Below are 27,258 nucleotides of genomic sequence, written 5' to 3'. Positions count from 1 at the left end.
ATAGAGTTTTACATCTCAATATAGTGTTGGGCCCCGCCAAGAAAATTTGAGCATTCTTTGTATATCTCAACGAAGCAGCTACTGCCCATTTCTACTTCAACTCTGGACATATCGGAGGAGCAACAATGCAGCCGCAAACAACATATACCGATTTTATCAAAACCAGAGCGCACACTAACCCATCTGTGACCGGCCTTTTGAAGTACATCAAGCACGCGCCTCAGAGCTCCAGTTCACTTTTTCTGCTCGAGTACGCTGCTGGGTGTGGCCAATTTTCCTCCCCGACCAGCATCAGCGCAGAGGATCTGTCGAAGCGCATTCAGGGCCCTTCTACCGCCGATGGGCGGATTTTGTTTATCGAGGATATTGAACCCAGTCTGATTAGCGGTCTTGGCCAGCTTCTCAATATCGATCCGGTCTTTTTTGCCGACTACGTAACGACTGAATTCAGTGGTATCGACCAAGCTCCCCTTGCGCCCTTTCGTGCCTTTTATCCATCTCAGATAGCCGAGCGAGGCCACCTGCATATCCATTACCAACAGGTTATTGATTTGGGTCAAAGCAAGAACTTCAACGGATCAGTCTACCAAGTAAGAACCAGGTCTAATGTGATGCGTAACATAAGGCTACTGCCAGACTTGCAAGGGCGGCAATTGGCTTTAATGCGGGGTTGCTGCTCCATAGTGCTGAAGAAGCATGGGGGAGTATGGTATAGTAAGTCCCAGTCGAAGAGTGAGCTATACCACTTCTAACCAGTGTGTCCAGCTGTCGTCCTCGTGGATCCACCAGCAAAGACCGTCTTTGAAGCGCAAGAGTCGTTCCTTGGAAACCAACATTCGGCTCAGCCTTTGCATGGCGGCTTCGAGGATTTTGAGCAGCCGCCGGCGCTCTCTTCTTCCAGCTCATATGAGGCTTCTCTTCCTTGGAACAAAAGCTCTCTGCTTTCAAGCCTACTTCACTATTATCGCAATTACCCACCCGGCTTCACCGGAGCAGACCCTCCTAAGATCCTCAGCATGGGTTACTATCCGATACGCATAGCGTTGGCGGAATGGATGTTGTATCTACATCTGGTCAGCCGATACCTCATGTACTACAGATACTCATTGCAGACGATTGAGGGTCGGTCGCACGAGAGAGACCTCGTCGACCTGCAGCGGTGGCCGCGGCGCCTCGACCAGAGTCAGCACAAACTGCACATCCTGAGCGAATTCATCAGCCGTTGGGTCGAAGAGCAAACAGAAAAGAAGCCATGGGAGACCATCTTGCGGGATATCAGCTATGCACGGTCGCAATTACGCCGATACAGTATATCGATGGAACGAATAGTCCCTGTGGCTACATCCATGGTGCAACTCCTTGACGCGCAGCGGTCGGGGCGCCATGCCGCCAACGTCACTTTGCTTACAGTTATCGCACTTATATTTATACCTCTCTCTTGGATTTCCGGGTTATTCAGCATGTCAGAAGGCTATCTACCGGGGGAAAAGCACTTCTGGGTGTATATTGCAACAGCGCTGCCTCTTTCTATAGTGGTATTGATTCTTGCTACCCTGCCATTTTATAGACAAAAGCTGAGTTTGGGAGGTTTTCTTATGACACCCCGATAAGGACAAGAAACCACGATGTTGGCCTTGCGGAAACCAAGCAAACATGGGCGGAGTTCATAGCGCCATTGGCATGTGTGAAGATATGCGGCTTGCCCCTGCTCCCCAGCATAATTACTACAAGACAAGAATTGCATGGCCCCGCCCGCCAGTGAACAGCTTTCTCTCCTGCTGTAAAGGGTTGGGGCAACGGAGCAGACGCTCAAACTCGATCGCTCGGACAGCGGGCTTCGAACGAGCCACTGTGTTTGTGGTGAGAGATCATCGGAGAGCAACGCTTTGAACCGGTCGTTGACGAAGATCGTCCCGCAGATAGCACCTGTGCTATATACTTTTCGTAGCTGCGAATTGCTTTCGAGGGATTTTGCTTACATCGCATAACTCATCAACTCCCTTCAGCGTGGCTAGAGGAGAAGCGGAGAGAGTGAGGTTATCGCTGATCAGGATGGATGGAATGGATCGAGGCAAGAGGAAAAGGAACCTGAGCTGGCTTAGCCCGAGAGCCGGGGACTAAGGTAACAAAACGTACAGACTGGCCGTGCTAGCCACGCTGGTGGAAATGCACCTTCGTATTGTTCTTAATGATATTGTGGGATGAAGAGAAAGGCTCTCGAACGAGCGGGCCCTGGCCCCGAGAATCCTTGTGGTGACCAAATTGGTTGCTCTTGCTATGCAGCTAGCCTTTAGGCAGAGTAGGTGAGCATAGCTTATGACTGCGCACACTGCATGTGCCCACACGTTTTATATGAGCACATGAAGTCCTGTTGGTAGCCAGGGCCATGCAACAAAGGCAGGCTTGCCAAGGCTACTTCTGTTAGCCCAGCCTGAAGTATAGGAAGGAAACGGAAGAAAGGCTAGCTGGCTTCGAGGGCCTGAAGGCGTAAGGGGGAAACCGCGTTCCTCACTTATGTAACGGCTGGTACGTCATTCTATAGCAGTACTGTAGTAACCCCTTTGGGGTCTCTTCCGTCAACGTCTGCTGTGGGAAGGGAGCAAAATTGATTATTCTGCTGCCTCTAGGTCTCGGTCCGGCCCGGACAGAACCCCAAGATTCCATCGCCACCTTTTCTCCACAGAAACGCAAATCGAAGTTTACAACCCATCAAAGTGCCTAAAAGATATCGTGGTAAGATAGACCCCCGTACTGCTTGCAATTATGGAAAGCGGCTGACCGAGGTGAAGCCTTTTGGTATACCGCCCCAAAACTAGATGTGAGGACGGCCCTAGTCAATACCACGAGTGGGAGCCGAAGTACATCAGGCTGCACTTGTCTCTGCAGCAGTTCATCGAGGGCCTGTGAATGCGATGCTGTGTAGCTGAAGAAGAGCAGAAGAAGACATCATCAATACCAGCATACAGCACATTCTAACCCCCATGAGTGTCCTACTGCTGACGACTACCTTTGGACACAGGCCTTCTTATCTTGCCTCCTCTTCTGCCCCCGCACTGTCGCCTTCTTCCATCCTTGCTCTTTCCCTTCTTTCCGCCCACGCGCCCTCCCCACCCTTCCTCCTCCGCTCCTTCCCAAATGCTACTCCCAGCATCAGATCATTCTTCCACATTAAAAAAAACTGGCGCGGGTCTGTTCTCGCTCTCTTCCCGTCAACACATTCAACAACACAACGAACGCATCCTCTCGAAAAAAGGCGGCAGAGGCGGCTGCTGGGCGGCCTGCCTCGTTGCCTGTGGACACAGCCGAAAGGCGCCACGCTGCGTCTGGCAGCAGACGGCCTGGCGCAGCGCGGCATTGACTGCACATACCGCGGGGCGTCCCATCGCATGTGAGCTTGCATTCCGTCCTCCATCCAACAGCAATTCGAGTGCAGAAAGTCCCCGAGCTGCTTACTCCTCCTCGCCCTCATCTCTTTTTGTCTGCTCCTACGCCCATCTTGCTAATCATACCGCCAGCCAGCACCTCCAGAACCCGCTCCCAGGCCGCCCTCCTCACTCCTCCTCTCCTTCTCCTTCTCCGTGCTCGAACGCCTCCGCCACCGCCAAGGATGACGATGACGGCGACGAGGGAACACGCCGTTCGAGAAGACGCGTCGCGTGGTCGACAAGAAGGGCGCCGCCACGGCACGTATCGAGACAGAGGAAGCCAGCTCCAGATGCCAGCATACAGCAAGAGGACAGCCAGCCCTGGCCATGACGAGCAAGCATGCACCGCAACATGGTCAGAAGGACGCCAGCATGGCCAGCGCGTTATCCCATCAATCACCCTCATGACTCCGACGCCCGCGCGGCACGACGCGCGAGAACACGGCACACCAGCTAGCTGCCTGGTCAGAGAGCATCAGCCGATACCCGGTCTGTACCGGCACACGAGGGGCACGGCCGTGGTGTTTGGGCGTGTGGGTGGTCGCGGAGGCGGTCAGGAGGACCACAGCCAGTTGACGAGCGGGGCCATGTACATATCTCCTCACAGTGCTCGCGACATTGGCTGATGGGCGGACTATCATCTTCATGCTGCAGGCACAGCTGCCCAGCACCGGCCAGCGCCTGGGCCCCTGGTCAGGCGCAGAGAGCTCAGTTACCAGGCAATTGGACTATGGTTAGTAAGACCTAGCTCGGCGGCCAGTTCTTCTCTCCTGTTGACCTCTGCATCTTTATTTCCTCGCGCCGGGGATGTTCTGTCTCTCCCTTCCTCCTCCCCCTCCCCCACGCTCGAGGGAGGTCGCCACGATATTACGTCTCCTGCTTGCGGCATGGTGAAGAGTAAGAAGACAAGGATAGAAGACATGTGGGTGTTGCTTGTGGCCTGCAGTTCTCATACATACGGATCACTGGGCGCCCCCCCCCCCCCCCCCAAGCCTGTGCCCCCTTAGGTACCAGCTCATCATGTGAAGATCATAGCCATGCTTGGGGAGAAAGACGGAGAAGTGGTATGAGGAGAAGAGGAGGGAGCGGGTCGATCGGCTTGCCACGGTACTTTTGCCCCCGGCGGAGACAATCCATAAACTGCCGACAAAAGGAGACACATGGTGCCAGCTCCTTCTTAATCTCCTCGACACTCCTCCCCTGAAAGCCCAGTCCCTGCACGGCAGACCTGAACAGCTGCTTCATCTTCTCAAACTGTTCGTTCGTAACGCGGTACCCATGCTTATCAATACACCGCAGGTCGTTGTCCCCATTGCGAAATTTCTTGTGCTGATTGACGAAATGCTGGATAACATGCTGGAACGCGGAAGGTCCTTCCTCCAGCGTCGTGCCACAAAGCGTGATGAGAGAGACGGGGTGGTTTGCACAGCCGGCGATGGTCTTCAGGTGGTTGAAGGCGAGAGTGGCGTCATTGGTCCCCTTGTAGAGGTGAAACTCATCCATGACGAAGGCCCCGACGGTGAGGATCCTCGTCTTGATTTTTTTCCACTGGCTGTAGTATGTGTCAGCTTCATTAAAGCACTTCAGCATTCTATCAACAGCCGCGCTGCTCGCGATGAAGATGTCCCGTGCTATCCCGCTGCCACCTGAGATGAAAAGAAGCTCCTCGGTTCCATACTCGTCAGAGGAGACCACCTGGCCTCCCTTCGTATCTGAGATTTCCTTCCAGCCGCGGGTGTTTTTGGGTCTGGGCAACACTATCTCGCCATTCTTCGACTTTAAATCGCTGGAGTAGACCAAGAAAGTCATCAGAGGATCGCTGTCGGCATCGTTCGGGTCCATGTCGGCGTACACCTTCGCCGCCTCCTCGAGCCAGTTCGGGATTAGGCCAGCGGGTAGGACGATGAGGGCAGGCGTATTGGTCAGGTACCACTCGCAGATCTCTCGCGACTGAGAACCGGGGACACAGGGACACTGGATACTGCCCTCAAGCACACCCTTATGGTAGGTCGGGACATAAGAAGGGCAGCGAGACTGCGGCTCCTGGGCACCCTCGGGCCAGTGCCTGCGCTCGACGAGGCCACCCTTCTTGGCCGCCTCCCACTCGCGTTTGACCTCAACCCACTGCATCGCGAGCTCGGCCCTGATCCGCAAGAAGACGAGGGTCAGCATGGTCTTGCCGAAGCCGACATCCCAACCAATCATCAGCCCGCTCACGCCCGTAGTAATCGGGTTCGTAAGAATGTTCCACACGGTGATGAGCTGGTACATGTGAGGAGGGCGGGCAATGCCGCGCAGCCGGTACTTGGCCTCTCTCCTCTCGGGGACCTGGTCGAGCTGGAACATGCGGCGTGTCATGTTCCACTTCTTGGGGTCAAACCCAATCAGAAGGTGGGCTTCGTCGGCAGCATCCTCCACCTGGTCGTCGTCGGAGTCGTCCTTGGTCAGATCCAGAACGGGCGCACGGGGCTGGTCAGTTGCGGCCTGGTCGTCTTCCTTTTGGGCCGCAGGGACAGGATCCTGCGGAAGGTCGTCCTTCGCCGCGTTAGGGGTATCGCACGCATCTGCGACCGGGAGATAGAATTTGAGCTCTGCATCGTAGGGAACCACGCAGGTGCCATTCCAGATCCGATGGAGCACTTTGGCAAAGTTCCATTTGTTCTCGACGATGCTTGTATTGGGACTGCCATCGGAGGCGTGCAGCAGCACCGCCAAAGGGGTTTCTGGCGGCATACCGCAGCAAGTCTCGAGCCAGGTGCGGAGGAGGTCGTAGCTGAATTGGTAGACTTGCGGCTTCTCGATGTTAAGGAGATTGGATGGGATAAATGACACGAGAGGAACGGAGTGAGTCTTTCCGTCTCGCGTACAGGTAACCAGAATCTCTGCCAGGTTGAAGTGTTGTTCCTGGTCATCGAGCCGCCTCCTCTTGCTCCAGTGAGAGTCTGGAGAAGCCTGCTGGTCGTCTTTAGGCGCTGGTAAACGCATGACCGGCTGGTCGCCCTCAGAGGGGGCCGCGCTCTGCTCTGCGGTAGGGGCGGGATCCACCTTCGAAGAACACAGGAGCGAGGAAAAGAGAGGTTGGCGTGCTGTGATGTAATGTAGCCAGGTCAGGTCGGCATCAAAGGTGAGGAGAGAAGGAGGAGGGAAGGAGATGGAGATGAGGAATGCAAGACGTTTTGCAGAGGCCAGGTGGTCTCAGCACGACAAGGCGTGTTAGGTGGTAGTCAGGCTGTGGGTAGGCTGTGTAAAGAAAAATACATACCTGCGGTAGTGGAAAGAAAGGCGCGAGGCTTTGCTACGGAAGGATGGCTGACCAGAAAAGGATGAGGATCGAGACGCGTCTGAGGAGGCAATGCCTACCGGAGGGACAAGAAAAGGTGAGAGGAGATCAAAAGGAAAGGGGTAAAAAAAAAAGGACGTCGGCCGCGAAGTCGTCGGCGAGCAGAAGAGTGATCAACAGCAGAGAGCGTGGGTCACGGTCTCGTCACGCGCTGAGGTGCACAAGACAGCTGGAGGTAGGCAGGCAGAAAGGAAGAACGGGGGGAAGGAAAGAAAGGCGATGGTCGAGGGGCGCGTGTTGTATCCCAAACAAGGTGTCAGAAGCGTGGTTGAATGGATCTGGGGAGGTGAAGTGAGCTGATGGCGCGCTTGAAACGACGTGCAGATGGGTGTGGGTGTGGACGAGAGGCTGAGGGAGAGAGGGCTTGAGGGAGGAAAGGCGAGGTTGACAGAGGGTCAGAGGTCTGAAAGAAAAAAAAAAGAGTGGAGGGCCGGCACAACAGAAAGAAGTACGTAGTTAGCGGAGGCGGGGGTCCGGCAGGTAACGCGTCACGCGCAGGGAGAGGTCAGAAAAAGCTGAGGGGTAGAAAGAGACTGACAGAAGGAGGCAGGCGGCTGCAGGCTGTGACCGTAGCTGTAGTGGTGGCTGTTAGCAGGCTGAGGGGAAGGCTGTCTGATCATGGTAGGCGAGGAGGAAGAAAGAAAAGAAAACTGGCCAGCTCCTGATCATCTGAGGTGGGGAGGCAGATGGTGGTGAGCTCAGATCGCGAGGCAAGTTCTGCTGCTTGGAAGGAGGAGGTGGTTGCGTGAGCTCCAGCCTCGCCTTCCACCCACCCCCACCTACAGCACTTTCTCCTCAAGCAACCACCCACAGACACCTCCACAGACGCGCAAACCTGGCCAGAACCAAAAAAAAAAAAAAAAAAAAAAAAAAAAAGCATCAGCACACCTTGCCGCTCTGTTTCGCTCCTCTTCCCACCGTCTTCGCTCCAGTCAAGCGAATCGGAAAGAGAGAAAAACAAACTGCTGGCACCTATCCTCTTCATCCCATCCATCCATCACCTAAGCTTCATCTTGCCGTCACCAAAGCTGCCACCTCCAACGCTCCTGTCAACCAAGCCTGCTGCCATCACCAAAGCTGCTTCTACCAAGGCCTCCTCCATCTCTCTCTCTCTCTCTCTCTCTCTCTCTCTCTCTCTCTCTCTCTCTCTCTCTCTCTCTCTCTCTCTCTCTCTCTCTCTCTCTCTTTCTCCTTCCCTCCTTTCCTTCTTCTCACCTTCTCACTTTCTCTCGCGCTCTCTTTCTCTCCCTGCCCGCTGTCAAAGGTGCTCATCCTCCTGTCCGACACCCTCGACGTCATGAGCGACCCTCAGCAGCACCCACCCCCCATCACGGGCAGCACGCCTTCATCACCTGCCAAAGACCAGCAGATGTCTTCGATAGCCACGCCGCCAGCACCAGGTCCCGCTGCTGCGAACATGGCACCCCATCAAGAGATGGACGACCAGAGGCGTGTCCCAGCAGAGACAGAGACAGCGGCCTCCAGCACGCAGCAGCTACTGCCCGGCAAGATGAAAACCCCTTCCGCGTCTCCATTTGCTCTGCTGCCTGACGAGACGAAGACTCTTTCTATGTCTCGATTCGATCTGTTGCCTGACGAGAGGAAGACCCCCTCCATATCTTCATTTAATCTTCTGCCTGACCAGATGACGACTCCCTCCGCCGCATCTGGATTTTCTCTGCAGCCCGACGAGCGGAAGACTCCTTCTGCGTCTCGATTTGCTCCGCAGCTGGCTGCACGCAGTACGCCGAGCTGCACAGCTGAGCCGCCAGCCCAACACCCTCAGAAGTCACCCTGTGCTGAATACTCTGTATAGTTTCCAACTCCCCACTCCCCCTCTCCTCTCATCTCCTCTAACACCATATGACACGAGATATCGCTAACAGGTCGGCTATGTAGCCCTCAAAGGCTACTGCATCACGACGCCGCCCTCATCCGCCAGAGCCGCACGCTCGAGACAACGAGACGACCCGCCAAGCTGCTGATGCCGATGACAAGGAGAGCGCCCGCCCGCCCCAGCCAGACACCGCCAGCAAGACAATAGAGGAGGCAGCAGAGACGCTGGCGGCCCTGGTGGAGAGACCCGAGAGTACCATCGCCGATGACAGCAGCACGCTGGCCGGGTCAGATGCGGAGAGGGAGGACGATGAGGCGGCCTACTGCACGCCGACTGGCATAATGAGCCTCGACGGTCAGTTGGAACATCCGTCAGCTGGTGACAGCCAGAGTCTTGCCGGTAGCAAGAGGGCCGCGCCATCTCCGCCCGCCAGTGACAGCCCCGTCCAGGCTAAGAAGAACAAGACCGCGCCGCCGCATGCTGAGCCTAGCACGATAGCTAGCACGGGAAAGATCACGGACATCCCGTGCGTTGGTTGTATTATCCGCTGCGGAGGTGACCGTGCACATGAGTGTATCATGGGCTCTGCGACAGAGAGCGGCAGAAGTAAGAACCAACCCCACCCCCCCCCCCCGGCCCCTGCTCCCACGACAGCACACCTCTACGAGCCATGACTTATGTGTGCAAGGCTGATGTTTCATCATCTACCTTTCAAGTTCGCTTCGTATGCAGCAGATGCTCGCACGCCTGCAGCCACTGCGAGTCAGTCCCCGATGGTATGGTGGAGGACGTGAGGGGTTTCTGGAGCGTGAAGGCCACGATGACGGATACAGCATTCCACGCAGAGCGGAAGAAGCTGCTCGACAGGATCCTGATTGCGGCCCCGATAAGTTCGTCCAAGGCTATGAAGGAGATGCGAGAGCAGCTGATACGATGGGCTGTGAGCAACCGGGAGACGGTCGTGCGCATTATGGATCTGGCAGATAGGGTGGTGAGGAAGATCACCTCACAGGCGATCGAGGAGCCGGCTGGCAGGGAGGGGTCCGTCGAGGGGGCGTCGCCGGCACCGCCAGGGATCAGGAGGTCAGCACGCGTGAAGGCAGACAGGGAACGTACCACGGCGACAGCACCTGAGGGCTCTCAAGCTAGGCAAGACAGAGGAGGGTCACGTGACCCCTTGTTAGACTGATCGCGATGAAATTAATACCTCCAAAGAAGAGGGCAGAAGATGACCAGAAGATGACCTCCAAGTGCTTATGCAGTGCTGCTCTGGTAGAGGGTCCATGATCGGCCCTGTGGCATGTGTGAGGATGAATACCGCAGCCAATCTTATCTTACGAGTGTTCGCATGGAGAGCTTCAGCCCGTCGCTCCGGGCCGGACAGATGGCCAGGGCGATCCGATCGGACTTTTCTCCGCCTCCAGGGGGTGGCAGCGGGGCCATGACGCCACAGGTATCTCGGCTGACCTGCGCAGGTCTTCTGGCGAGATTATGCTGGGCTGCGCTGAGGAGGGAAGACCAGAAAAGGCTTGCCGAGAGGGAATATTGATACCTCAGTGTTATGCGGCAGCGTGAGGACCCGACCTTGTCTCCTTTCCACTCATGGCCGAGGCCTCCTCTCCCGCCCTCACACACGCTCACACATACAGTGACGGTCATTTTCGCCTGTCTATCCACCACTACCAGCTTTGTTCAACCATTCGCTTGTTTTTATATTTGAATAATAATCCCCTTCAGCAATGGTCTTTCCCTTGGTCGAGTGGGGAGGAAGAAAGGAAAGAAAGAAAGGAAAGAAAGAAAGGAAAGAAAGAAAGGAAAGAAAGAAAGGAAAGAAAGAAAGAAAGGAAGGAAGGAAGAATTGATGTCAATTTGGTTCTCCATGCGCTGTGCTGGGCGGACGCTAGCCCTCCCTGCCTCCATTGCAGGCAGCGGCTGTTTTGCTTTCTTTCTTTCTTCTTTTTTTTTTTTTTTTTTTTTTTGGCCCGCTCTCTCTCTCTCTCTCTCTCTCTCTCTCTCTCTCTCTCTGCATACAAGCCAACGACAAAGCTCACTCCTCCCTCCACGCAAGCCATCCGCGCAGTCCCTTTTTAATGCTTGTCCAACGCGCCCTACTTCGTCCTTGGCCACCAACACGACCGACCTACGCAAAGCATGTCAGCCACATCTCAGCTCCTCGTCAACCTTCACCCCCGTCGCTTGCGAAGCTCTCCCATCACTACCTCCCTCCCCTCGGCATTCTTCGCGACAGCAAGGACTGCAGCAGCAGCAGCAGCGGCGGCGGCAAGACCAGCCACGCGCCTTCGCCTGGACGGAACGACCAGCCAGTCATGGCCTCACCACCACAGGCCCAGCCTGCCGAGGACGTGCCGGCGCCCAAACGCCGCGAGATTCCCTGCAGGGGATGCCTCCTGGACCAGCTGGAGAATATGCTCGACCAGTCGAAGAGCTTCGTCTGTGCGGACCAGCCCAAGCCAAGTATGTACGCGATGCTAACGGGTGCCGCTCTCTGGTCGGGAACGAGAGCTAACAAGAAGGCTTCACCATAGAGCCGAAGAGGGGCAAGAAGAGCCTTGCGACAGCCTGTACCAGATGCGCCAGGAAGAAGACCGGCTGCATTCCCGTGGACGCCACCACCCCTTATCTCGAGGAATGGCTCCGGGCGGAGGGGGAGGGCGATAGCGCAGACGAGTCCGACTGCTTCACAAAAGGGCTCCGCCTTCTTCGGTACCTGCGCCAGCAGAGTGACCATACGCGCCGGCTCTACCAGGCGGTTCTGGAATCGATCTCGATGGACAGCATGGAGCTCAAGAGTACGGTAGATATGCTGGAGGCTCGCTTTGTACGTATTATATCGCACCATGCTGCTGCTGCTACGGGAGCGAGACCCGCGCTGACGAGCTGTATAGGAAGCTCAGATAGCTCCTCTGGCCACATACAAGCAAGAGCTGTCCAGCAAGCACCCGCTGTCCCCGGAGTACACCGGCAAAGAAGGCAAGGATCTGAGTGACGAGCTGAGGAAGACGAAGGACTTCGCCCAAATGCTCGCGAAAGTCCAGGAGCAGTGCAACGAGGCGAAGAGGGATGTCGGACGAAAGAAGAGATTGCTGGTATGTCTCGACTGATAACAAGACCTCTCTCTCTCTCTCTCTCTCTCTCTATGGAATATTGAAAATAACTATATTGTGCTGCAGGAGGATTTTCTCTATACAAGCCCTTCTTTCCGCTGAAAAGGGGATTTGTTATTTTTTTTTATTCTTTCCTCACCTGTACTATAGTAGAGTTTGTTTAGCCAGGTTGCATGCATGGTAGCAACTCTCGAGACGCCCGTGCAGTGAGACCTTGCATCTTGATCGAATACCATGCCTCGATCACTGGTCGGCAACACCACCCTTCGTGGATTTTTTCTTCTTCTTTCGCCCTTCCTTTTCTTCTGTAACCATTGCAGAAAGTGGTGGGGAAAAAAAAAAAACGAAAGAAAAGAGAGAAGGAGGAAAAAAAAGAATAGAAAAACTGAATCAGGACCAAGTGGAGTGTGCGGAATTCCTGGTCTGACTATTATTACGGTACTCGCCGAGGTCCACGGCATAAATGTGGACATTTTGCGCACGATAGAGCAAAGGGAAGAGATAAAAGAGAAGAGTAAGAGAAAAGAAGAGAAAAGAAGAAGATTGGACCGGTAGAAATGCAGAATCTATCTAATCAGGTTGTTTCTTGTTCCTGGCGCTGATCTTTTCTGTGCTCAGTAACTCATTTTCTTTCTTTTTTTCCTTCTCCAGTACATACCAAGTAACCACAACGGCAGTTCACCCCAAGTATCGAGACTACTTGAACCAGGGTCTCTGCACATCTCTTCACATATTCAGTGCCCACGAAAACTCGACCCAACCTTTTTTTTTCCTTTTTCTTTCTTTCTTCCTTTCTTCCTTTCTTCCTCTTCTCCTTCCCCTCAACACACCAGAGAGAGAGAGAGAGACATAACGAGTTGTTTCTTACTCTGGCTTCAAGTCTCTCGTCGCCCATCATGGATCATGAGTCCAATGTTGCGGAGTGAGTTCATCCCAACCTCCCCCGCACGCCCTCCTTTATACACATTTCTTGTTGTGGTTCCCTTAATGAATTAATGATGAATACTTATTAACAAATCAACCTTGGTGCAGGCTGCATGCTACTGTGGTAGAATCTCAGCTGAAGAACTACAAGGACATGGCTGGCGGTGTTGTTGAGCCCTCGGCTGACCTTGCCATGTCCAGAGCCAGCACGGCCGCCGGGGACGAGCCTACCGACGAGGAGAAGCGGACGCTGCGCAAGGTCTCTGACAAGCTGCTGCCCTGGTCTGCCTTCCTCGTCTGCGTCGTCGAGCTCTGCAAGCGCTTCACCTACTACGGCTTCTCCGGTCCCTTCCAGAACTACATCGAGAACAAGTACGGCGGCACCCTGCCTGGAGCTATAGGCATGGGCCAGACCGCAGCGACAGGCCTGACCGACTTCTTCCAGTTCTGGTGCTACGTAACGCCCGTCCTCGGTGCCATCGTCAGCGACCAGTATCTGAGCAAGTACTGAACTATCTTCTACTCGGCCATTATCTACATCGTCAGCTGTCTGATCCTCTTCCTAACCTCGCTGCCTGTCGCCATCGAGAACAGTACTGTCCTGGGAGGTCTGATCGCAGCTATGATCATCATCGGGTACAGCACAGGAGGCATCAAGAGCAACATCTCGCCCCTCATCGCAGAGCAGTACGAGAACACCACCCCTTTTATTAAAACGCTCAAGTCTGGCGAGAGGATTATCATCGACCCTGCTACAACAATCAAGAGGATCTGTAAGCCTTGCCGTCAGACCAGCACGCCCAGAAAGGCTGTCACTCATCCACCCTCCGGCAAGAATGAGTACTGACCAACGCTCCCCCAAAATAACAAAATCAGACATGGTCTTCTATATGATGATCAACATTGGCAGCCTCTCCAGCATCGCCACCACCGAGCTCGAGGCCTGCATCGGGTTCTGAGCTGCTTACCTCCTCCCCTTCCTCATGTTCATCGTCGGCTTCAGCGTTCTCATCGCGGGAAAGTCTCACTACAAGATGAGACCCTCCCAGGAAAGCGTCATTTCGAAGGCTTTCAGGGTCCTGTGGATTGCTATGAGGAACAAGGGCAACCTCGACGCCGCTAAGCCGCAGTACCACGAAGAGCTGGCCGGCGGCGCGCGGGGGGGGGCGCTAGCACCGCCGCCATCACCTGGGACAGCGTCTTTTGTCGACAAAGTCAAGAGGGCCATCGTGGCCTGCAAGGTCTTCTGCTTCTACCCCATCTACTAGATCGTATACTCGCAGATACTCAACAACTTCATCTCCTAGGCCAGCCAGATAACCCTCCACAGCATCCCTAACAACCTGATGCAGAACTGGGACCCTATCACTATCATCATCTTCATCCCCATCTGCAACTACTTCTTGTACCCCAGCCTAGCCAGGCTCGGCTTCCAGATATACCCCGTCACCCGCATCTTCTGGAGTTTCATGCTGGGCACCGGCGCCATGGCCTATGCCGCCGGCATGCAGAAGCTCATCTACGAGTCCGGCCCCTGCTACAACGCCCCCGCCGCCTGCCCGGCCGCCCTCGAGGCCGACGGGAGCTATACCCCCAACAACGTCCACATCGCCATCCAGGCCCCCGCCTACCTGCTGATCGGCCTCTCTGAGATCTTTGCCAGCATCACAGGCCTCGAGTACGCCTTCACCAAAGGCCCCCGCCAGCATAAAGAGCTTCATCATATCGCTCTTCCTGCTGACCAGCGCCTTCGGCTCCGCCCTGTCCATCGCCCTGTCGCCTACCGCCGTGGACCCTAAGCTGCTCTGGATGTACACCGGCCTGGCGGTCGCCTGTTTCGTGGCCGGTGTGGTCTTCTGGCTGCTGTACAGCAGGTGCAATGACACAGAGGAGGCGATAAACGAGCTGGACAAGTACACCGAGAAGCCGAAGCATGTCGGGGAGAAGGACGAGGAGGACGCCTAGAGGAAGGTCTCGTCATCACTTAGCCTGCCCCGGCCTCCTCGTGATCACTTCTCAGATCTGTATACAATTCCATACATTTGAAGCCTACCAAGAGCCTGGTGGCCTCCATTCACGGCAGCTGGCTGCCATGCGGCCATCTGTCCTTGGTCATCTCGTCGCTGTTCTGGCAACCCTCCTCGGCAGAGAGCACTCAAGTATACAGTACCAGTGGTGGATTCCATTATTGAACGATGTTGAATGCAGCCAAAGAAAGAAAAAGAAAAGAAGAGAAAAAAGGCCATTGGCCATTGTCCGGGAAAAGAAAAGGTAATTACTTTGCACCATGCAGGTGGAGAGGTCTTTGGCTTTCTCAGATCTTACCCTGCGTTCATCCGTGCTTATATGTAAGCGCAGCAGCCGCTATCGAATCTGATTTCATAGATACTTTTAAAGCGTGGAGATAAAACATATACAAGGTTATTTAATCTTCGAGAAGCAAGTAATGAATGGATGATATACTACAATCTCGCTAGATGGATGGCTTGTGTACTGATCAACGTTGCATGAGGCAGTTTCAGGAGCCTGCTGGGGCGGCTGGATATGTGGGCCACGCTGAGGAGGGGAAAACTGATCTTCTCTCTTGACCCTCATCTCGTGCAACCTAGGAGTATTCGAGGCCAGCAATTCTTGCCCGTCTCGGTAAGTCATCGCCTGGCCAAGCAGCAGACTAATGTAGATGCAACACTTCAGCCTGCATCGCTCTACTGCGAGTGCCTCCCAATGCACAGCCGTGATTGGTGAGCCCCGGCCCGTTGGCTCACCGCGCGCATGGAATAATGTCCGTTTACGTGTAGGGGAAAAACTAAGCCTTCACTACAGGTGCTTCACCGTCTTGGCCGGGACAGTACTTAAAGTAAATACCATAGTAGCCTCCCCTTCATGTTGCGTCGTGACCTTCCCCCTCGTCTGCACGGCTCCTGTTCCCGGCTCTTCCCCTCTTCTCGCTTTTTGCCTCCTCGTCCCTTCACCGTCATGGCCTACAAGATTGACTTTACGGTATGTAATAGCGGCCTGTCTCTTGTGATGATGAATATTTTGTCTCGACACTTTTCCGTTGACTGGCTAACCTGAATGCTTCATAATGGATGTGCAGGGCGCCTTACTACAACCTCATCGACAATGAGCTCGCCTCCACGCCGCAGACCTGCCACGGCGTGGACTCCTCCACAGAGGAGGCCCTGCCCGAGGTCCCCCTGTCCGGCAAGCCAGACGTCGACCGAGCCGTAGCGGCCGCCAAGGCAGCCTACCCCGCGTGGCGCTCCCTCTCCTAGGATAAGCGCAGCACGTACCTCCTCCGGCTGGCCGACGCCATCGAGGCGAACCACGACGGCATCCGGGACCTGGACGTCACCGAGACGGGCAAGGCCGTGCAGAACGCCAGCCTAGAGATAGTCATGGTCCTCGTACAGGTGCTCAACGGCGATAAGAGCCTCGGTCCGCTGTTGACGGAGCAACCTGGACATCGCAAAGGTCAGCTTTACAGGCAGTATACCGACGGGCAGGAGAGTCGCCGAGGTCTGCAGCCGCACGCTGAAGAGGGTTACGCTGGAGCTGGGGGGAAATGATGCGGCTGTCGTCTGCGATGATGCCGACCTCGCCAAGGTTGTGCCGGCGGTGAGTTTTAACACGGACTAGAGAAGAAGAAACACGTCCTTTCCCTACCTTGCTTGAGTGAGTGGCTTAAGTAAACCGATCACGGCTGATGCGTTCTCTGTTCATTATTAGGTCTCTTCGCTGGCATTCCTCTGTTCAGGCCAGATCTGTATGAACATCAAACGGGTCTATGTGCATGATAAGATCTACGATGCATTCCTCGCCGCTATAATCACATTTATCCGGGAGAATATGCTATATGGGGCGGCTACGGATCCAAAGACGGTCATCGGTCCTATTCAGATATATATTTTTTTTTTCCCCCACACTTCCCCGCCCCTTTTGTTCTGCTCAGAGAATTCTAGAGTGCTAAGAAAAAGCTAAAACCTTCTCTTCCCTTTTCAAACAGAACGCAATGCAGTATGGCAAGGTCAAGGAGTTCTTTGAGGAGGCCGAGTTGCAGAAGTGGAGGGTAGCCCTCGGAGGCCTCAAGGAGAAGGCAGCCATCAAGACCAAGGGCCTCTTGTTTCCGCTAACCCTTATCGACAATCCTAGTGATGAGTCATGCATTGTAAGGGAGGAGCCTTTTAGCCCCATCCTCCCCCTTATGCGCTGGACAGAGGAGGAGGATGTGATCCATCGCGTCAATGCTGTCGAGGTAGGACTGGGTGCCTCGGTCTGGAGCAGCAGTGTCGAGAGAGCTACCAAGATTGCTGATGCCCTGGAGGCTGGTAGTGTCTGGGTGAACGGCCATTTCCAGGTGGCACCCAACATGCCCTTTGGTGGACACAAGGCCAGTGGTATTGGGATGGACTGGGGGGTTGTTGGACTCAAGGGATGGTGTAACCCGCAGGGCTTCTGGACCAACAAGGCATAAAGAGTATTATTGTAAGTATTTTTGCAGACTACTTAAAAAGGTAGGTTGTGCATGTATCTCAGCATGGAAGTCTATCCATACTTGTGGTCTTGACGATGTCGAGAATGCCAATTTCTGAGTGGATAGATTAGGCCCGTGTGTAGACACTTCTTGTTCAGACAGAATGTTCCTGGTCGTGCTGCTTCATCTCCTCATAACCTTCGTACATTCGTCTTATATGTTCTCTGACACTAGATGGCCCCTTATGCTGTTCATTTCTGAGGAGAGGTTATTGTCGAAGCTTATTGGGAGGCAATTGACATTTTCAAGGCTTGTGTATTTAAGATTGATACTAAAATGGACGTGTTTGCGGCTGCTGATGACTTTGAATATTAGTGTACGCCTGCGAGCATCGCCAGAACGCGGACCAGATACCAAGGCTTATCACCCGGTAGGGAAGATGAGATTTCAGTAACAAGAATTGAGAGTTATTGTATTAACCTTTCTGAACCCTTATGCACACAAATAGAGCCTTAGTTCGCTGAAGGCCCTGCGTCCCCTCAGCAATGAGGACTTCTATAGCCTCTGCCACAGACCGGCAAATTTGCTGGAAGCGATGACACTTTCTAAAATGCACTGAACACAATAAAGGAAGAAAGGTTATGTCTGGTCGTAATTTTGCAGACAAAAGCCTGCGGAGCAACTCGGGATATCATTTGTGTTCCTGTTGCCTCAAACCACAGCATAGACGTCAGTCTACAGATGTGAAGCCAAGGTAGTAGGAGGGAGGAAAACCTCAAGCGGCAAGCAAAAGTGGAGAGTGACTTGGTTGACTAGAATTTAGGTGTTCTCTAAATTTCAATCCGTCATCCGTTCCTCATACCGCTCGCTCGCTTCCCACCGAACCGTCCTCTCCCTATCTCTTAAAAGGCCTCATGATTTGCGGGATTTCCAAGATCTCGTCAATCAGATACTGATCTTGGGTGGTGTGTGGCCTCGGCTCCGTTTGGGCATCAGATGGGAACACTGGTTGCCAGTTCCGCGTGTCAATTCCTGCTTAGTGACGAGATCAGCGATTCGCGACGACAGTTGGAAGTCATGAATGAACTTACTGCAAGCCTCGAGTATATCAAAAATGTTAACAAGCAGCGCTTTCACCAGCCATGACAACCCTAGAACCGGAGTCAGGAAGACTCCTGCTAGGACATTTAATGCGGCCTGAGCGGATAGCTTGTCCCCTCGCAAAGCCATCACCGCACAAACCACCCTGCGGGCCGAAAACTCCAGGAAGAAATCCACGACGCCTCCACCCCTTATGTGCTGCACATTGCGAGCAACATCTCTTATCATTCCATCCATACTGCTGGCAGCCTTAGAAAGCTTGGGCTCTACGTCGTGGGTAAAGACCTTGAACACTATCCGGCTACTGAGCAGGACAGCGACGGTTACTGCGAAGGCGGCAAAGGCGAAGACAACCAGTGACACGATGGTGGTGTGATCCGGAGCGCCATTCATGCTGTAAAAGCTAGCTGCAAACCCGAGGGGTAGGAAGATCACCGTAGCGTATGTGAAGTAGCGGACGTTTTCGTTCTGATGAAGCTCCAGATCGTCTTGCAGTCAGGGCTTCCTTCAGCCTTCGGATGTCGGCCCGGCGGATGTTCAGGGTATCGGTTTTGTCTCTTGTCGCATTGCATAACTTCTTGATCGCTGCTCGATATTTCTTCTCGTCATTTCGCGTCCATCTTGGGTTCTCTTCTCCGCGGTCCTTCTCTCTGCTATTCCATTTCTGTACTGTAGAAAGGGTCGATGTCAGGTCATCCTCCATGCTCTGCAGAGCATGTTCGAATTGCTGCCAGCGCTTCATAGACAGCACATCTCTCTTACTACCAAGTGTGGTGAGTGATAGACCATTGTGGTCTAGGCTCAGACTCTTCCTTACTTCGTCTAAGAATAAGCATGACGCGTGAGCAATCTTGTCCAGGGCTCGGTTGAGCAGGTAAGGCTCTAAAACCCTTCTTTGCCACCATTTCTTTTGCTCATTATTGTTGCTGGATCTGTCAGAGGAATCCAGCTCCTTCTCGCTACCAGGTGGGAAGGGGAGGTCTTGGTCTGAATCCTCTTCGCCAGGCACGTGCTCGATGAAGTGACAAGTCCAGTAGCGGTCAAAGAAGTCTCCATCAAAGCGAAAGGATATCGACGCACGTTGGAGAAGCTTCCCAGCACGCCCAGGGAACGGCCTATCGGCCTTGACCAGTAACTCAGTATCGCCGCACGTGTCCTGCTTTTCAACGAGGACGTAGAAACTGAAATGAAGCTCGGTCTGCCACTCGTTGAGAAGAATACTGGTGTCGTCCCAGACATTCCCCTCATACCTGGCGTGGCGGTCGAAAAACAGGGAAATCGCGTGACTCTCCCGCTCAGGGCTGGCTGTCCAACAAGCAAGAGCTGTCCCGGAGTCGGCATAGGGGAGCCATATGAACCTCTTTTTAGCAAGCTCCGCCGTCCTAGGAGCTTTGAGAAGATTAAGAAGTCCTTGGTTGTCGCTCACCAGATATCTCCTGTCTCGCTCCTGTTTCTTCTGTCTTCTGCCAAGACCTTTCTGCTTCTTACAATCGAAGACACAAAATGATAGGTGACGCCCCCGCAGGGAATCAAGTATCGTCTTGAGAGTAGGAATCGCCTTACTCCCTCTGCTGATCTGTGGGTCCGCCTTTGAGATTGCTCTGGCAATGGTAGTCTTTGCAGACTCGCTGCTAGATCTTTCACGACCCAACCGAGATTCGACGTCCTCATTGTCAATCTCGCTGCCAGAAAGGAAGTCAGGATAGTTGTAAAGCCACTCTTCCTCGATGGAGTTGACGTTGCTTGCGTAGATGACATTGGTGAATGGGAGGGACTTCTTCATTAGTAGGCTCCGTGCGTTGTTGAGGACACGAGGGGTCGTGTCGATCGCCTGCAGCACACGGTCGAACCGCTGCTGTGAGGATACGCCAAGCATCTCAGCCAATGTTGACTGTATGAGCCGGCGGCATTCTTCCTCTGTGCTGCTGGATGGACTCGATGACTTGGCCTGCTCTGAATTGCCGGGTTGCGTCTCGTCCACCTCTTGGAAAATTTCGTCAATCTTCCTAGCATTAGATAGGAGGACATGGTTGATTTCGAAACCAGCGTGGTAGAAAAAGTCCCTATATTCCTCGCCGTAGAAAATCGCTGGCTCCCTTCCCCCTTCCTTCAGCTCTCCGGGAAAGAATGCGTCGTGGTCGCCGGCGCCAATCAGTATGCTCACACACTTTTGAACCAGGCGAGCTGCAGTGTCTTTGTTGAGGGTGTGCCCGCGAGTGCCCATAACAATGCCCAAGGCATAGCGAAGAGCGTTGTCCCAGACGACATCCTGGTTGTCTTCGTGGTAAGGCTGCGTCTCAATCGTGTTTGCCCAGAGCTGGTCGAATGAGATTGGAGGAAAGAAGTGAGAGTCTTCGCCATAGAAAAGCGCCGTATCGCGAGCGTGAAACAAGAACCTCGTCTCCCTCGCGGATCGGGTTACAGCTAACATTCTCCTTCTTGACACGTCGTTCTCGGTCGTAAATCGCTGTAGTATCCCACGCTGGACATTGCTGGGTGCGAGCCGTTTTGCAATTGCCGCGAACTTCTTGGCGGCTTCAACCATGCTTTTTTCGCCAGTGAGACGCAGGCGTTCTAACCACGGATGATGTTTCTTAAGTCGTTTCGCTTCTTTTTCCCTTGCGGCATCATCTCGAAGTCTCAATGATGGTTGAACTTTTTTTGCTCTGTCATCCAGAAACTTCAATGCCTTCCAGATCCAGAAGTGGTCATCCAGGCGGAACGTGTTGATTCCCTCCACCCCCGCGTGAGGCCAAGCGAAGGCCTTTCGTATGTCCAGCCGGTCGAGTTCGACAAGCCACGGTAAGTAGACATCGTTTATGATTTGTTCCGCCTTATCCTTTGCGTCGCCTTGCGGACCGAGTTTCATGTATTCGGCGACCTTCAGAATTTGTAACGCCGTGTCTGTTATAGCATTCGGCGGCAGCCAACTGTGGCTGCTCTCGGGCATGACCTCGCCTGTCACCCAATAATTTGCTGAGAAGCAACCTGTCTGCAAGAAATTGCCCTTTTCCGCCTTGTGCCGCTCGGCTTCCCGAAGCTGCTGGAGCCATGTGATATGGCCGCCGCAGGTCGTTTTGATTCGCTCTTCAAGCGAAGTCATATATTCGGTCTTCGTCTGGCACTTCTTCAATCGGCGTGCTACATCAACCAGGAATCGGAAGGCAAAGCTTCCCGACATCGAGTCAGCACAGGGGTTGCGGGAGGCTTGAGGCCTTTGGAACTCACAAGCTAGCTGGAGTGTTGACCCGATGGCCAGACATGTCGCCGCATGTTAAGGCTATTGCATCGGAAGGAGCTCGAGGTTTCTCTCCGATGAGGCCAGGTGTTGACAGTGGGACAGCGCAGACAGACAGAATATGTTCCAAGTGCCGCCATGCAAAATACTCAAGATGGTTCCTCGGGCTCTGCAGCTTGGAATCTGATTGACCTTGGCTGGCGAGGAAAACATTTGGTGCGCCTGTAGGGGAGTCGGTAATCTGACCGCCTTTGAATCCCTCGCTGGTCAGACTGGCTGCATCTTGCTGTCCGGCCTCGGTCACATCCGTGTCGGTCTCTTCGATGCTGATCATCGAGAGGCCTGCAGCACACAAGTGGGTGTTATCATGCTCTCTCCAAAACAAATTTCGCTCTTCTTGCAACCAATGGTTGATGTTTGCAGCCTCGGCAGAAATCACGAAATTTCTCCCGTCGCTCTTGGGCTGCCGGAGAAGGAGCAGTTTGTATGCGACGACGATCTGGAGTGTGTTGCTGCCCGACCTGGCATTTCTACCTTGCAGCTCATGTGACGTAGGGTAATTATCCTCTCGTGTCTCTATCGCTTTGCCGTCCATGTATACCGTGATTACACACGCGACGGCATGGGGTTGGCTGGCGACTGAAATACCTTGCGCCTCCTGAGACTCGTCTGTTTGAGGTTGGTCCTGCAATGTAGATGTAACCCCCAAACTGGTCCGCTCTGGTGGCTGGTTTGGCTGAGGGTCACTGTTTGCCTGCTGGTCGTCTTCCTTCTCACTCGTGATGGGGCTAGGGTTCAAGATGTTCACATGTACATATCCATGGCCAAGCGGGCCGGGCACTTCGAACATGCCAGCCGTGTCGAAATTGAACAGGTACAAGCCGTCCACAAAGTCGAGGTCCCGTATCTGCAAGTCTGACCTGAATCCCAATCTACCTATGGTCACAGGATTATCGCCGGTGTTCGTTACAGTGAACTGCTGTAGCACCACTCCTTCATGCACCATATACTGAAAGCACGCTTTGACACCGGGCAAACGAGTATCATATTCGTACCTTGGCCATCTCCAATGCACCCAATTTACTTCGGGCGGTATCTCCTGATCAGGGCAAAGGTCGTCTGGTACCTCGAGTCCGAATGAAAAATCGCTGCCTGGGTCAGTGGAATTAGAATGCAAGTCCCGAGCTCTGCTTTCGACGTAACATCTAGTAAATTGGTTAACAGAAATGATCGTTTCGAGTTAAACAATAGAGCTTACGGTTCCGATGTGGACTTCTGATCAATTGTGAACATTCCGGAGTGACCGGCACCAAGAAATTGGCTCGTCTGGATGAGGTCTCCATAGCAAGTGGTGCTGGCTGTGGTTCCCTTATCGCCAAACGAGGCATGCCTCTCTTTGTTCGGAGACGAATGCCAAATGCCACAATGCTCGTCTTTTGGAGAGAAAATCTCCCAAGATCCTGAGCCCTCGCTTTCCAAAGAGTCCCTTATTTCCAGCTTTTTGCCCTCTGTGTCATCATCCCAGGGAACTGCTTGGGACATGCTACTGGAGGCCATTCTGCTTCGCGTGTACTGATCGATTGTCAGAGCGTATTTGTTAAGTTGCGCGGGTCGGCAAGGACAAAGCTTGTTCAGTCACGCAATTCCAGAGCCAGGCCTCCGCTTTAAGAATCATGGCTCGGCCAGCCTGGTCATGAGCGGAGTCGTCATTCAGTGCCATGGTGCAAGCTGAATGGAACGCCACGGAGCCTGAATTGGATCAATAAAGTCCCAAAGTAGAAAGAAAAAGCAATTGGCGAGTTGCAGAGAGTTGAATACGGCGCGTTTGTGGAACAAATGCAACATTAAAAAGAGAGGAACGAAGCTGACAAGTGGAGTCGGACGAAGCTTATTCTCATGGTATTGGTTGTTCATGATCAGCATGCATCATTTCTCCGGTGCTTCTGCAGAGCAAGCCAATTCAAGGGCTGGCAGCTCGGGAATACGGCTTCCCTGGACACCCGGTGGCGTTTTATCGAACTGCTGCAGCTGCTCACAGAGGGCTGAGGCTGCAGATCAGACAGGTTGTATCGTATAGCAACCAATAAATGAATGAGAAGTACCTGCAGCTGAAAGTTGCAAAGCTGAACTACTTGTAAGAACCAAACCACGACACCTCCTTTCCGCTCACCCTGTTCAGCCGCACTGCAGCTCCATCTTTGACTCAATATCCGCACAATTCAATTTCTCGGTTCCAAAAATGGCTGACATTCTTCAAACGTAGGTAGTAGTGGAGAATTTGGTGCTTCCAGTTCCTCAAGCCGCCCTTGAACTCGCTTAGTTTGACTAAAATGCGAAGCTTTCTTGTAAGATTAGTATGCTAGAGCAAGAAAAAACTACATTATAAGTTAAAGAAGGACAATTTATTATAAAATAATCTTGAATATATGTAAGTACAAGGTATTTCGGTTGCAAATCTTTCCTCTTTCAATACAAGAAAAAGACAATGAGCTATTGCTAGCTTTGATATATTAGTTTTTCTTCTCTTTGTAATTTGATCTTCAGTAAACTATTAATTGCTTTCAGACAGGGTGTTTTCAGGTTCCAGAAACAATACATCTGGGCTGGTACATGCCGAAAGCCCAGCCACCATGTATAGACTTTAGGTTCAAATCAACAGAAGCATTTGGGGTTGAGGTTTCTTTCTTTTACAGAAAAAAAAAGACAAAAAGAAAAGAAACATTATTACCTCCTAGGGCTTGAGTATACAAGTACAGGTGACACAATATATCAGAACCTGGGTATTTATCTCGCAACAAGCAATTCTGCATATATAAATCAGCTTTGTTAAGATTAACCAGCTGACTACTTAAGTAAGCTTAAAGGCCTCCGTAGTAGTGGGGATCAAGACATCTGCTGACCCGCTGCAGGTCTATTTATGTACATAGATAGCTTTCACAGGCGAGCATGACCTTCCTTTCTCCGATAGCCTCCAGATAGGCTAGATAATGCCGGGGTTAGAGGTCGGGAAGCCCCGTTGTATTGCAAGTTTGCGTCCTAGAGAATCACACGTCCTGAGGCGAAGCCGTCTCTGGAAAACTATCCTCACTTCTTGTATCTATTTCGGTTTTGGTTTTTTTTGGTTGGGAGTTTCTTCGGCGCCTCGTCAGACTGTCAGCATGAAGTTCTCGGGAAATACTTCTTGGCCGCTTCAGTCTACCAGCATCCATCACCAAGCCTCGACCTTCCGGTCTCGGACACTCCTCTTTCCCCTAGTACTCTGTCTGAGTATCTGGATGGCCACGGCAGCCATACAACGAGTGAATTTATGTGGGAGTGCTTTCAGAACAACATTTTATTACTTTATTTGCCTCCTCATACTTCTCACGTTCTTCAACCTCTTGATCTTGGAGTCTTTTCCTCTCTCAAGAGAGCTTACAGGCGAAAGCTGAGTGCTCTGAGCTAATGGGGGGATAGTACTATTCAAGGAAAACGTTTATTCCTTGAGAACTACTATCAAGCTCGTCTGGAAGGCCTTTCTAGCCAAAACATTATATCTGGATGGAAAGCAACTGGTCTTTGGCCAGTTCGTTCATCTAAGCCGCTTCTGAGCCCTCTTCTCCTCGAGAACACCGAACAACGCTCTCAGGCCCAGCCGAATCCAACCTCAAAAGCATTGAAAAAGGCTAATTCAATCCCTCAAGCCTCCTACAGCCAGCCAAATATATATTCGCCCCCGAGGAAAGCGAAAGATTTATACCATCAGCTTCAGCACAGCCACAATCACTTTGCGTCAACAACAGCACAACGGCAATTGTTCAGAAAGATGACAAAAGCTTGGGATGAGAGGCATCTGGCCTTGGCTAAGGCTCTGGAGGAAAATAAGGCTTTAAAAGCAGAAATTGAGGCTTCGAGGCCAACGAAAAGAAGAAAGGTTGACCGCAGCCCGAATTCGAAGTTTGCTGGCATTAAGGCGATACAGAAAGCGCAAAAAGAGGCTAGGCCTGAAGAGGAAGGAAGGAATGAAGAGAGCGATGTCGAATTAGTTACTGATGAAGAGGATTGCATTGTAGTAGGTGAATAGGGCTGAAAAGTGAATAAATTCAATATATATATATATATGTGTGTGTGGTGTGGCCGGCCAGGGTGGCCGGAAGTGGGGGGTGGCCGGAAGTTACCCCCTGTGACTTAAATAGGTATGGAAGGAGGGGAGGCAGCGTATCAGCACTCCTAGGCAGTCTTCTTGCGAAGAAATCTCCCAGCAATAGTGCGCTAGCTAGCGCACCAATTTACAGTGCGCTAGCTACAGCGAAGTATTGCTAGCCCGCTGCGAATAGATGCGCTGGCAATACGAAGCAAGCAGAGGTACGGTGTATTGGGGTATGGCCTACAGCCTCTAAGAAGGGGGGGCGGCGCTGGCTAGGCAACGCGTGCATGTACGTGTATATGTTTATCGCAATGCGTATTTCTCGCAGCTAGCCTCCTGCTCCCCTCCATCTCTCTCTTTCCCTCTTCACAACTGCTTTAATGAGTCTGTCCGCAACCCATCACCAGGTACCTCGGTATTCAAATCATTAATCCAGCTGCGCTACCATTTCAATCAATAAGTCAACCCCTGAGGCATCCTCTTCTTCGTCAGCTGCCGCTCTTGCGCCCACCAATGGCCGTAGCTCGATGCCCGCGCCCCCACACACACACACACAAACACATACACACAAACACATACACATATCTATCCAGGCCCTGCCCTCCTCCTCCATGCCTCTTCCCCCCTCCCTCTTCACCACCATGCCCTCTTCCAATGCGTGCGTATGGCAACGGCCTGTAGCGAGGCTGTGTGTGATCTGGGAGGGGGTTGTTGAGTCGGCGACTGCAGCCTACGCCAACTACTACAACGGAGGCGCGTCGCTGTGCCACTGGCCGGCGCAGGCCCCTCAGCGTCACGTACCGTTGGCGCCGGCGAGCCAAGCCCCAGCCTAGCTCTCGGTCGAGGCCATCATTGAGCAGATCGATGGCCTCGCTGCTCAGCAGGCTGAGAAGCTGGGGGATATATTGACGGCGCGTGGAAAAGTTGGGTCAGCCCCAGCTGTTGAGGAGGCGGCGGCGGAGAAGGAGGAGGCCGAGGGCCAGGGCCAGGCGGAGGAGATGGAGATGGAGATGGATTATGCTGGTGGTGTGGGCAACAGTCCTGTGGGTCCCTCGGGCGGCGCTGCCAGTGAACGAAACGATGACCTGGCAGCGGCCGGCCAGGAGAAGGACACATATGGAGAGTCATCGTCTCTATCAGATTGCCCGATCCCTGTGCGCACGCCCAGCCCGCCAGCGCCGCCGCAGCAGCCCTCTGGCCACCAGGGGACTCCGTCGTCTGCTAGGCGACGGCCTCTGCTTAGTTCGAGGCCTCCTCTTTCTAATGCAGAGGATATCGCTGCTGAGGCGCGCAAGCTGGCGACCTCCTCTTGGCTCTCAAAGGGCCGCCGGAGGTAGGAGTGGGCATTTTTGGCACGAGGCGGTGCGACAATCTGTGCTTTTCGCTGATCCCCCCCCCCCCCTACTTTCTTTCTTTCTTTTTTTTTTTTTTTTTTCCTTTTTCCCTTCCCTCCGTCTGAGATACCAAGTGAACCATCGAATTGGGCCGTCAAGTGGCGGTCATCCTGCTGGTAGCTTAATGCCGCTATAGGAAGACCGCCTGAAGAAGGGCTAGAAATGCCTTTTTATGAGATTGATATATGCGCCAGCTACTATGCAATATAACGGCGCGCTAATCTACAACGTGCCGGCCACATGGCTGAGTCGAGAGTACACGCATTCTGTGCGA

The 27,258-nt window shown here is 53.2% G+C and overlaps 8 protein-coding genes across 8 annotated transcripts; 6 read left to right on the top strand and 2 right to left on the bottom strand.

Moving 5' to 3' along the window:
• Nucleotides 1-125: 125 nt before the first annotated feature.
• M406DRAFT_250614 (uncharacterized protein) lies at nt 126-1,610 on the top strand (the record flags this gene model as incomplete). The annotated part of the gene is made up of 2 exons (XM_040916710.1): nt 126-732; nt 757-1,610. The coding sequence occupies 2 exons, from the start codon at nt 126-128 to the stop codon at nt 1,608-1,610; spliced, it is 1,461 nt and encodes a 486-aa protein (XP_040779168.1).
• A 2,844-nt stretch (nt 1,611-4,454) lies between these two features.
• Nucleotides 4,455-6,410, bottom strand: M406DRAFT_326807 (uncharacterized protein; the record flags this gene model as incomplete). The annotated part of the gene is made up of 1 exon (XM_040920132.1): nt 4,455-6,410. The coding sequence occupies one exon, from the start codon at nt 6,408-6,410 to the stop codon at nt 4,455-4,457; it is 1,956 nt and encodes a 651-aa protein (XP_040779167.1).
• Nucleotides 6,411-8,062: 1,652 nt separating this feature from the next.
• On the top strand, nt 8,063-9,791 carry M406DRAFT_326806 (uncharacterized protein; the record flags this gene model as incomplete). The annotated part of the gene is made up of 3 exons (XM_040920131.1): nt 8,063-8,507; nt 8,708-9,128; nt 9,356-9,791. 3 exons carry the CDS (start codon nt 8,063-8,065, stop codon nt 9,789-9,791), a joined length of 1,302 nt encoding a protein of 433 aa, XP_040779166.1.
• A 1,138-nt stretch (nt 9,792-10,929) lies between these two features.
• Nucleotides 10,930-11,829, top strand: M406DRAFT_326805 (uncharacterized protein; the record flags this gene model as incomplete). The annotated part of the gene is made up of 4 exons (XM_040920130.1): nt 10,930-11,077; nt 11,149-11,441; nt 11,509-11,709; nt 11,794-11,829. The coding sequence occupies 4 exons, from the start codon at nt 10,930-10,932 to the stop codon at nt 11,827-11,829; spliced, it is 678 nt and encodes a 225-aa protein (XP_040779165.1).
• A 1,015-nt stretch (nt 11,830-12,844) lies between these two features.
• On the top strand, nt 12,845-14,616 carry M406DRAFT_65422 (uncharacterized protein; the record flags this gene model as incomplete). The annotated part of the gene is made up of 7 exons (XM_040924930.1): nt 12,845-13,155; nt 13,198-13,424; nt 13,468-13,471; nt 13,561-13,636; nt 13,674-13,892; nt 13,959-14,329; nt 14,367-14,616. The coding sequence occupies 7 exons, from the start codon at nt 12,845-12,847 to the stop codon at nt 14,614-14,616; spliced, it is 1,458 nt and encodes a 485-aa protein (XP_040779164.1).
• A 579-nt stretch (nt 14,617-15,195) lies between these two features.
• Nucleotides 15,196-17,125, top strand: M406DRAFT_75530 (uncharacterized protein; the record flags this gene model as incomplete). Its single annotated transcript, XM_040925872.1, has 8 exons — nt 15,196-15,294; nt 15,332-15,392; nt 15,522-15,651; nt 15,749-15,878; nt 15,927-16,089; nt 16,139-16,269; nt 16,381-16,533; nt 16,658-17,125. 8 exons carry the CDS (start codon nt 15,196-15,198, stop codon nt 17,123-17,125), a joined length of 1,335 nt encoding a protein of 444 aa, XP_040779163.1.
• A 679-nt stretch (nt 17,126-17,804) lies between these two features.
• Nucleotides 17,805-23,021, bottom strand: M406DRAFT_349693 (uncharacterized protein; the record flags this gene model as incomplete). Its single annotated transcript, XM_040922489.1, has 9 exons — nt 17,805-18,157; nt 18,217-18,633; nt 18,686-18,953; nt 19,044-21,396; nt 21,455-21,506; nt 21,657-21,806; nt 22,113-22,396; nt 22,520-22,669; nt 22,723-23,021. 9 exons carry the CDS (start codon nt 23,019-23,021, stop codon nt 18,021-18,023), a joined length of 4,110 nt encoding a protein of 1,369 aa, XP_040779162.1. The 3' UTR covers nt 17,805-18,020.
• Nucleotides 23,022-26,231: 3,210 nt separating this feature from the next.
• On the top strand, nt 26,232-26,927 carry M406DRAFT_75532 (uncharacterized protein; the record flags this gene model as incomplete). Its single annotated transcript, XM_040925873.1, has 2 exons — nt 26,232-26,387; nt 26,424-26,927. The coding sequence occupies 2 exons, from the start codon at nt 26,232-26,234 to the stop codon at nt 26,925-26,927; spliced, it is 660 nt and encodes a 219-aa protein (XP_040779161.1).
• Between the last annotated feature and the right edge of the window lie 331 nt (nt 26,928-27,258).

The sequence above is a fragment of the Cryphonectria parasitica genome, assembly GCF_011745365.1.
Source record: "Cryphonectria parasitica EP155 unplaced genomic scaffold M406scaffold_2, whole genome shotgun sequence".
NCBI classification, from domain to species: domain Eukaryota; kingdom Fungi; phylum Ascomycota; class Sordariomycetes; order Diaporthales; family Cryphonectriaceae; genus Cryphonectria; species Cryphonectria parasitica.
This window is presented reverse-complemented; position numbering and strand designations above follow the sequence as displayed.